This window comes from Carassius auratus, chromosome 4 (assembly GCF_003368295.1).
Source record: "Carassius auratus strain Wakin chromosome 4, ASM336829v1, whole genome shotgun sequence".
Classification (NCBI taxonomy): Eukaryota; Metazoa; Chordata; class Actinopteri; order Cypriniformes; family Cyprinidae; genus Carassius; species Carassius auratus.
In genome coordinates, this window is record NC_039246.1 from 20,340,592 (window position 1) to 20,351,023 (window position 10,432).

Below are 10,432 nucleotides of genomic sequence, written 5' to 3' on the forward strand. Positions count from 1 at the left end.
ATTTGTTACATTAAGCAAACAGGCACACAGAGCTCATTTCCTCTCTTTCTCTCTCTTTTTCAACATCCGACTCATCACACTATCAACTTTGCTCCTCCGACATCCATGATTTTCTAGCAGCTGACAAATGGCGTATGATTGGGACCAAGCTGAGGTCAATATTTACCAAGAGATGCAATTTCAAAATGCACCCGAGGATTTAATTCCTCATTTCAAGTCAAACGGTGACAAATCAAATACAACATTTCGAAACGTATTATTGATGAAAAAGTCATTTTATGCAAGAATGTTCATTAAATATGACAGATACAACAATACACGAATAGAATAACAGTCATTTAAATTATGTACAATCTTATTTACAACAGAGAATGGTAGGTTGCGGATAACACTAAGTTGGCTAATATTACAAAACAGCATTTACTAAGTACCTCAACGATTATTATTGATAAATAAAATCGATTTCAATGTAGTCAGCTGTACAGTCAGTCAAAATGGTAAAAATATCCACTGTGTACATAATGGATAGTACGGCCTTTTTTAAAGCATGACCTGATATTATAACCAAGCCTAGACGGAACTAAAGATTTGTTTTCTACTTCTAGCCGTAAGAGGTTGAGGGCAAATCTTTGTCATTGTGCTATATAGAGGTTTTTGATCACTACATTCTTATTGGTATCTGAAAGCATTATCAAATCATCCAAAATACTTCATAAATGAACATGCAATGTGAATAGCAGTCATTTAGACTGGAAGCAGATATCCAGGCTGGAGTGTCTCGCTCCCTCTCACAGGACGTGGTAGACTGGTCTGTTGCTGGGACTGTCTGCAGAACTGCACTGGGAATCACTTCCAGTTGGAGAGAGAGCAACCATGTTCCTCGTTCCCATCGCAACTCCTGTATCGACAGAAGACAGCCTGTCCACGATGCTGGACAGACACTGCAAACTGGACGCTCCTGGGGTTCTGCCCACCACGCTAGCTGGATTAATCAAGAAAGAGGAAATGGCATGATTAATGACAAGTAATATGTGACACAAAGACATATAAAAATATCTTGTTTCTTACCATTTTGTGCTTCAAAGTTGTAGTTGTTCCCAAAGTTTGGATTCATTTGAGGCCACACAGGACTATTGCAGTCAACCTTAAGTTAAAAAACACAAAAAGTTCCATCAACATACATAAATATAAAGCATTTAGCATCATATATGTGTGACATGGATTGGTTTCTTCCTCTTCAACAATATGTGCAGCACTGCATAGTCAGTGCACTTCACTGTATCTCTTTCTTTCACAAAGCTGGTTACTTCGCGAGGGACTCCCACGCTATGCTGGGCTTCAGGCGTAGAGAATTGATTGAGTCAGTGGAAGCCACACCAGTTTGTGCAAGATGACACTTTCTCTGAGTAAATCTGCAGAAAATCCTGGCAGGAGCGCAGCTCATGCAGTCAGTCAGGAATGCGGCACGGCCGTCACTTTCCTGCCAGTCTCTGTTGGCTGGATTTACTGAGGCTTTAATGGGCTATGAAGAGTCCAGTGGGAAAGCCATTACTATATCCTCCATTCTTAAACCCTGTACTCAGATTTTGTAGGAACCAACATTCGAACTAACGAACTAACTCCCTCAGAACATTTTCATCTTGAAGTCTTGTAGTTGTCAACAAATGGTTCAAAGTCTCTAATATAAATGGCAATGTCAACCTTGCATTGGAGATTTAAATCTGAGTGAGTCTTCTTCCTGGTTACATAAAAGTTAATTAACACAATCTTTTTGTCAGTTAACCTAAAAATGTGCTTGATATGGTGAAATCTGAATAACTATTTGTATCAAATCTAATTCAGAACAATTGAGTCTAGAAGACATCCGAGGCCAACAAATAATTAGCACCAAGCTAAATTAGCAGTACTATGCAGATTTTTCTAAACAGTAAGGTCTGAATCAAAGAATATGTCTAAATTTATGTAAATCGTGATCATTTAAACATATAAATGCTTTTTAGTGTCATTAGCGAACATTTTGAATCGCAAACTCAATGTAAACAGTGAAAATTTTAGTGTCTTCAACACATATATAGCATATTGCAGGTCGTCTGAGCATTGAAACAGACATAACTAAGATTGTTTAATAAACTCTGTTAATTTTTTTTAGCACAAAATCAGCCCTATATGTTACGATGGGCCACATATACTGTAGAAGTTCCCTGGCAAACAGAAGTAAGCTTATATCTTAGCGTGTAAAAAGAGCCAGATGTGGGCAGCAATTTATTGCCATCCTGCTGAGACTGAGGCATCACTGAATGCTCTATGTACTATTGAAATAAAACCTGAAGACGAAAACATAGACAGACGAGGAAAAGGACCTTCCAGTAAGATCAAAAATCTCATTTCAAAGCGTTTGGCCCCTGACCTTTATGAAATCTCCCTCTAGGCGAGGAAACGGGAGTATTTCACTTTTGACCGATCTTCAGTATGATGTCAATCAATCTTAACCCCACAGTTTGACTTGAAGAGTAAGAGAGTAACATTTACCATGCTTTCAGAACAGCTTGAAGAAGGGCTGGCCGGCTCAGAGCTGCTCTCCATTGGCAGGCTGTAGTAGTTCTCCACTTGTTCCCTGAGAAGCTCCTGAAGGCTTTCGATGTACTGGATGGCGTTCCTCAGGATCTCCACCTTGGGAAGACGCTGACTGGGGTTCGCCGAGGTGCAGCGCCGTAGTGCCTCAAACGCATGGTTCACTTTCTTCAGCCGGCGGCGCTCCCTCATGGTGGCGGCTCTCCGGCGGTCCACAGTGCTGGATTTGCGCTTGCAAGCTTTGCAGGCCCATTGCAGACAGTGACCTGGCTGGTGCGGGGCCCCGGGGGCCCTGACGTGCTCGTCCTCTTCAGACCCGGCCAGTTCTCCTCCAGGGCCGAACTCCAAAGCTTCAGGCGACGAGGCACAAGTGCTATCGTAGTAGATCTGGGATGTCGAGAATACGTCCATGATTGGTTGGATTTGTGTGGTTGTAGGAGATCTGTGAGGGGGCGACCTCTGAGTGATGTGGTTTCTCTGGTGCCATACGGCCCTTCTTATATGTCGGGGCCCACACTGGTCAGCCCTAATGACCGTGCCCCATTGGCCAAAGCAGGGCTCAGCAACCCCCCTTCCTCACCACCCAGATCCCCACCCAAACCCAACACCCCAACTGAGTTTCCCACATCTGTGTGGAGGGGTGGTTTCTCACTCAGTTCAACAGTGTGACGGTCATTACAAGAGGGAATTATCATCAATAAACATTCATGTGAAGAAGCTGTCTACTTTAGATCTTACTTACTTCAGGGTTTTTTGTACTTTAGTTGTAAAATGTAAAGATTTTTAGCTGTAGCCATTCAGATTTGGTCTTCAACTGTGTCCAAGTATTTGTGTTCATTATTAAAAGTCTTAATTGCATATATAGTAAAGTATATATACATATGCATGGGCCCCCTAAAAGTACAGTAAAGATGCATTAAAATACAGAACCAAACCAATAAATGTAACTTCTATTATCTTAAAATGCAGCGGTCAAGAATGACACCATGTTTATGAGTTTGCTGGCTAATTTTACGCTTGAGGAAAGAGCAGCGTTGCAGATGTGGCCCAGCTGTAAGGGCTGGTGTAGCATTTCCGAGGCACACACTCACACACAGATACACAACTCAAGATCCGGACTGTGGATAAAGGTGTCAGAAATAGCATGTCTGCGTTAGTTAAGTTAAAGCTCATTACATTTCTAAGTAGCTCATTAGCAACTGAGTGGCAAGTTCTCTGCTACATATCTTTTGTAACATTTATATGTATGTTTTAATATATGTATATGTGTTGATCTTCAATTATGGTAATTTTTCCTCTCCCTTGGGATTTTATTTAAAAGAACGATCATTCTGTTTTTAAGGGTACAAATATAATGGATTGTAAATTAACTATTGTAGTTGCTTTCATTATTTTTACTATATTTTTAGGACTTTCTCTATTTTGGGCTTGTCCCCTGTCAACACTTTTTAACTCTAACTCTGAAATAATAAATGATTCGTAGAAACAATTTTGACAAAATTTAATTGGATTAGAAAGAAAATGTAAAAAGCAATTCAAATAAATTGTAGAAAGCATTCAAATTTGTAATTTTTAACAATGACCCGAAATAATATTTATATAATTATCACCAGTTCTTTTGGTTTTTAAGTGTATGTGTGTGTACTGGTGTTCACTGTTATAGTTATACTAGTAAATTGTGGGCAATTTTTTATTTTATTTTTATTTTTTGGTCCCCATCAAGAAACAAGCTTATAAATCATACAGAAAGTTTTCAGTGAGGTGTTTAGGGGTAGGGTAAAGGGAGAGAAAAAACAGTTTGTACAATAGAAAAACCATTGTAACTATGGAATGCCGCAATATAACATGTAAACCATTCTCTCTCTCTCTGTGTGTGTGTGTGTGTGCGTGTGTTTGAAATTAATAATAATAACTGCAAATAATTGGCATATTTTTTTTCTCTGCAAACTGAAAAATAACACAATCAGAAATCCACACCATTGGAATTTTTACAAATACTTTCAGAGGCTGATCAAGGCCATGGTCACATGCCTTCTTTAGCATTTCAGCAGCTAGATACTGTATTTATGAGGTTATTTGAAATTTGAGTAGCTTTCATATAGCAACTTGTTGGATAAAATTTTCAAATTGAACACTTAATCAAATTTATTTGCACTTACAAATTGTGCATAAAGGCAATTACGCAATAACACACACGCACGCACGCACACACATGTTTTATAACCGTAACACTGATGAAGTGTCTTAAAAAAGCGTCTATTGCTGTATAGAGGTCATTACTCGAGCCATCAGTGTCGACAGCTAATAAAGATACAATGCGGATATTTCGCACAACGTGCTAAAACGTTTGGCCTTTCCAGTGTCTGGGAACCTCGCGCACCTAAGAAAACACGAATAGCCGGTTTAGTTTGTATTGCGCACAGCTGAAGAAGACATTGGCCAGGGATAATCCTGTTTAGCTGTCGTTCAGATCAAAGACAACTGACTGTTAACAACGTGGACAACGAGAAAACCTGACAGCAGTCGATAACTGAGTCCAACTCAGATTGCGTAAGCATATGGTGAACGCGCAAGGGTCCCGAGACGGCTGTGATGAGTGAGCGCGCAACCCTGCTCTGAGATTTGGGAACGGTGCGGTGTCTCAGGGGAACTTCTGGGCTTTTTTTTTTTTTTTTTTTTTTTTTGAGGGCTGTTGTTAAGGGTCAGGGACTGTGTTAAGTGTGGGGCAGAAGGTGAGCATTAATGTTTCTTTCACTGTGCAGACAGTGCAGTTTGTTAGGAGTAAATATGCAATTCAAATTCCCCTTCGTATTTCGCACATTTATTTTTTTTAATAGATTTTCCATCGATATGGAATATATATAAAATCTAAAAAAGAAGAATCTAAAGAAAAACAATGAAAAGACATGCTTTTCGTCCACCCACTTGTTTTTTCTTCATGCTTCTTTTGCTTGCCAAGACCAGCCATTGGCTGCACTTTTTCCATCAGCAATAACAGTATCATATTTGATCACATGGTCAGATGGTGTGATTGGCAACAGCATTTGTTTGGCAGCTAGAGGAAGTGTTTCCTCAGCTCCAGTTATGTGGGACATCAGAATGGCTCCATAACTGGATATTCACAGGAATGTCAGTAAATCTCATCTTTCTTCATCTTTAATCCTGTAGTTTAGCTTCAGTTGTGTATCTTATCGGCATTTCCCTCTGTTTTGCTCCAGGCATCATCACTTAAACCTGGCTATTTTAAAAGGATCATAAGGGCTTTGCTTTGAATTGAATTTTATACAGCCATAAAATAAACTCTATTGTGCATGTTCTATTGAATAATTAATATATCATTGTATTTTTCTTGAGGAATCTGATGTTTAAACGAAGTTTCCATTAAGTCTCTCGAGGCCTCTGAGCAATAAAATGTTCCTCTGGGATGATTCCCAGATGGCAAGATGCTATAATCATTCTCTGTGCCTCTCTTTGATGGAAACTAATGACACATTTGTAGTTATTACTTCAGAGTGTGTTCATATGCAAATGAAGCAATGAATCTGTCAAGACATTTCAGCTGTGATTTTCTTTTTCTGTCTGCTAAAGGAGTCAGGCATCACGACTAATAATGAAACACAATAAAACTGCATCATCTCTACATCTGAGATCCTATTAAAACAACAGTGTAGACAGAGCTATCTGGTTACAGTCTGGCTCACTAAGAGGAGAGCAATGAATCACTTTGAAGTGCCCCGCTCTTAATACCATATAACTTATCAGACAATCACTCCAAGTGTGTAGTCGCCAACACAGAGGATTTAGCTTTATTTATTTTTTTGTTTTTACAACTGTTTTTAACACCGACACAAATGGGAAATGTATCTTAAACAGCAAATCAGCATATTATAATGATTTCTGAAGGATCATGTGACAATGAAGACTGGAAGAATGATGCTAAAAATTCAGCTTTGCATCACAGGAAAAAAATATATCACAAAAACGTGCAAAAAAAAACAAAAAACAAAAAAAGCTGTGATCTTAAATACAAACAAATACCAATTCAAACTTAAATTTAACTGATAGGAAAGTCAAATAGTGTAGCGTCCACCAATCACATCAAATAAACAATCATGTATCAGGCCAGTATAGGCTCTATTTTTATAGTGAGCTTTTAATCAGCATCGGACTCAAAGCAAAATTAAAGACATGGTGAAAAAGACAAGTATAGAGAATATGTTTTCTTATTTCTGGAGGTTTGAATTTCCCTCTTAAAGCCTTGTTTCCCAGATGTGTGCTGTGCAGGTCACTGGTCAGTCCGAGTCATTTGAGGGTTTGAGTACATAAGTTAACGTGTGTCTGTGATGAGGTCAGAGGTGGCAGTGTGTTAAACGGAAAGATCAGAGAGCCGCTCCTGACAGACAGCACGCTGTGCGAGATGGAAACGCTGCAGAGGAGCTTGGGAGCACCAACAAATCGGCTCTACCGATGGATAACTGCCAAGCTCACACGCAATCACACTCTGCACATTAAAAACACGACGCAACCCAACGCTTCATTCGAGGGGAAAACCCTTACAGCCTGTAACATTATGATAGCTGTCATGCAATATTTTGCCTTCTACTTCAGATCCTGAGTCAGATACAGCGGGTTTCATTGCAGCCAATCCTGAATCCTGCCCTGCCAGCTGGAACTAACAGGCAAGGCCAGGGCTATTTCAGGGCCAGTCATACTTTACACTCCGTTAATACTTGTAAATCTGAGAGAGCTGCTGGCTTGACTGGTCAAGGCTGGTGGTGGAATACAGGAGGCTCTTAATTCAATGGGTTTAATGAGGACATTTGGTGGCCGGCCATCCTTGCGAGCCATAGATGCCTTGCTTCCTTCAGCTTGGGACCTTTAAGTTAATGTTACAACTCAAAATAGATTCAACCGAACAAGTATATGACGATCTTACACAGAGGCTAAATTCATTTAAACCTTAACAAGTTTTAAATGACTTCATTCATCGTTTAATGTCATGATTAAATTTAATAAGACAAAAGGCTGGTATGTTTTGACATGATAAGATGCAGGCACATCAAAACCTCAAAATCACCAGTAAAATCCTTCAGAATCCTTCAAATGATAACATTTTTAAAACAAATAATTGACAATTAAAATGTTAAAATAAACAAAAGTAAATAAAAATGCAGAGTACATCTTTGATATTTTTAATGTTTAATTGTTTAAATACATCCGGTAGTGATCAAGTGCTCTACTTTTTCTTGTTAATTTATAAAATAATTTATGTGACAGCAATATATTACAAAATATGTACATTTTAGAAAGACTACATAAATTGACAGCAATCATTCTGCTGATATCAATGACCCTGAAATTTATCTGGAATTAGCTGCAGCAACTACACTGAATGGTCATTTATGAAGAAAGAAAAAATCTAAATATTACATTGGAACACTTCATAATAATATTTTGCAATGTAATAAATACATTATTGAATTATAAAATGCGTGACAGATCACATTCAGAAAGCCGAACGAGGATATAGAAAGAACATATATTTTCATATATAATCATCATGATCTGTTATGCATTATTTAAGCATGGCTGTTAAAAAGTTATTGCAAAGTGTTGCCTATTAAATTTCGAACATTCACACTAGCTCATGGAAATAAGTATACGTAGGAAATGTGAGGCGGGTGCGCGAGCTTCACTTTTCTGTGGTCTGGTCGGGACAGCGAGCTTTCGTCTCTTCAGTGGAAATGCTGTCAACAATCGAGGAGAGGCAACGAAGGCTGCTGGACGTGGAGGACTCCACAGAGGCTTCTGGAACACACATCACGCGCAGAGAAGATCGCGTGGATCAGTTTGCATGGAGAAACACGCGTGGGGAGTATTACAGGGAATTTTGCACAGACATAATTATGCAACACAAGATTTACGGAATAAATAATTGACGGTTACACACAATGAATTTTTCGCGGAAAAATGCACATAGAAAAGTACGCGCAGACACTTACGAAAAGTCAATTACGCAAATAGAAATAGACAAATGCAACAATCCACAGACCCTAGAAGAAATCAAAAGTATCTGGAAATCATAGACAACAGAAACCATAGATTCTGAATCAAAGCAAATTATTTACTAGCAGTTTTTTAGGTTAAGCCTCAAATTACGCGCAAGTAAAAGCGCACACACAGACTACAAACTAGACCATTACGCACATCACCAACGCGTGAAACATTAACAGAAACTATACTCTTTAATGAGTGTTTCTCTGTACCAACCTTCTCTGTGACCGGCCAGCTGGGAGTTGGAATGATCTGGAATCCCCTGCCAATTCTGGCAATTCTTTTTCCAGTGATACTCATTGGGAGCCACCTGAACAGGCAATCGTGTGATGGAAAGCGTTAATACTGCTCTTATTTCATTTTAGCACATAATAAATATTGATCATTATTAGTTGCAAAATGGCACCACGTGGATCCAGCTGCTGTCAGAGCGCATGGATCTTACATGTTCTCTTACATGGTTTTCTTTCACGTTGTACGTGTAAGGGTCACTGTCAGAGTTCTGTTCTGGCTCGTCTAGCGTATGCAACAGGTCCTGGAGCTTCTCGATGTAGTTTATCGCGCTGCGTAAAATCTCCACTTTGGGCAGCCTCTGGTTCGGATTGGGCACCGTCTTTTTCTTTAGCGCGTCAAACGCTTCGTTGATCTTTTTAAGCCGCCTCCTTTCTCTCAGAGTGGCGGCCTTTCGCCGGTCGGTCGGCGCGGACTTTCTCTTACAGATCTTACAAGCCCACATTAGACACTGACCGTCGCAGTGAGGCTGGAGCCCCGGAGGCGCGAGGACGTGTTCCTCCCCGCTGCTCTCGCACCCTGTCTCGGACGGGACCGGATCCTGTCCCGGAGACAGAGGGCTGTCGTTCCCCTCATAGAGTGGGGACACTCCAGGCATATCCAAGGTCCCATGGTCCGCCTCGAGATAACGTAAATCGTTGAAAAAATAAGTGTTGGTCTCAAACAGGTCCATCATGTTGTTGTAGGCTGTTTTGACAGTAAGACTGTTGGCATTTAAATAGCCCTGTGACACAAGTCAGGGGACTTAAATATAGAATGTGAAATTCTATCCAGCGCTTAGCTGGTGCAGGGCTTCAGACTCATTTCAGTAGGCCTTCAGGACCTCAGGAGTCCAAATGAAAAATAAAGGGGACACTTAATATTATAGAGAGTAGCCTACATGTTGCTCTTGTTATAACTACTTATTATAATACCTACACATAGCCTATAGATCCATGGAGTTCTAGAAATGGCTATAGGGGACACTGGTGCTTGTAGTCATAGGGGACAGCAGTGTATGTCTGCAAATACAAAGGTTTTAAGTCAAACAAAAATGTTGGGGTTTTATTTTAAACAGTCTCCTATGTTGTATATTCTACTAGTTGAAAAGTAAGGTTTATTTTGGAAATTTCTATCATCCAAACTAAGGCGCCCTGCTATAAATTACATATCATTTCTAAAACACTATTCTCTCTGTGGTTTCCATTGCAGTTATATATTTTATATTATGCCACAGCATGCATCACTTTTGTGTCCAATGAACTGAATCGCTTTTCATGGGTAATAATATATAAATGTTCGACAGTAGTGTGTGTGTGTGTGTGTGTGTGTGTGTAAAGTTAAATATCTTAAAATGGTATGATCTATATTAGCTGATTTTATTCAAGTCAAAAATTATACTTAACATCATTGAAATAATTAACTGAACCATTTATTTATACCAGCATAAATACATAACCTAGTCTTTTTTTAGTCCCATTGTGACAACTTACTTTACTAAGCATACTATTGTCAATATGCTTTTTCTTTTTTCAAA

At 39.4% G+C, this 10,432-nt stretch overlaps 2 protein-coding genes across 2 annotated transcripts; both read right to left on the reverse strand.

The window, feature by feature from the left end:
• Positions 1-259: 259 nt before the first annotated feature.
• On the reverse strand, positions 260-3,541 carry LOC113062075 (myogenic factor 5). Its single transcript, XM_026231628.1, has 3 exons — positions 2,530-3,541; positions 1,069-1,144; positions 260-982 (listed from the first exon to the last, which is right to left on the reverse strand). Exons 1-3 carry the CDS (start codon positions 2,980-2,982, stop codon positions 789-791), a joined length of 723 nt encoding a protein of 240 aa, XP_026087413.1. The 5' UTR covers positions 2,983-3,541; the 3' UTR covers positions 260-788.
• Positions 3,542-5,228: 1,687 nt separating this feature from the next.
• On the reverse strand, positions 5,229-9,638 carry LOC113062081 (myogenic factor 6). Its single transcript, XM_026231638.1, has 3 exons — positions 9,083-9,638; positions 8,842-8,935; positions 5,229-8,379 (listed from the first exon to the last, which is right to left on the reverse strand). The coding sequence occupies exons 1-3, from the start codon at positions 9,590-9,592 to the stop codon at positions 8,264-8,266; spliced, it is 720 nt and encodes a 239-aa protein (XP_026087423.1). The 5' UTR covers positions 9,593-9,638; the 3' UTR covers positions 5,229-8,263.
• Positions 9,639-10,432: the final 794 nt, after the last annotated feature.

Bases quoted from the DNA above. Each gene is read 5' to 3' on its own strand.
- LOC113062075 (XM_026231628.1), bottom strand. From the start codon at position 2,982: ATGGACGTATTCTCGACATCCCAGATCTACTACGATAGCACTTGTGCC. The intron at 1,145-2,529 runs GTAAATGTTACT...TTTTAACTTAAG, and splicing joins CAAGCTGTTCTGAAAGCATG to GTTGACTGCAATAGTCCTGT. The intron at 983-1,068 runs GTAAGAAACAAG...TGATTAATCCAG, and splicing joins CAACTTTGAAGCACAAAATG to CTAGCGTGGTGGGCAGAACC.
- LOC113062081 (XM_026231638.1), bottom strand. From the start codon at position 9,592: ATGATGGACCTGTTTGAGACCAACACTTATTTTTTCAACGATTTACGT. The intron at 8,936-9,082 runs GTAAGAGAACAT...TTGCCTGTTCAG, and splicing joins ACAACGTGAAAGAAAACCAT to GTGGCTCCCAATGAGTATCA. The intron at 8,380-8,841 runs GTTGGTACAGAG...TGTGTGTTCCAG, and splicing joins GCTGGCCGGTCACAGAGAAG to AAGCCTCTGTGGAGTCCTCC.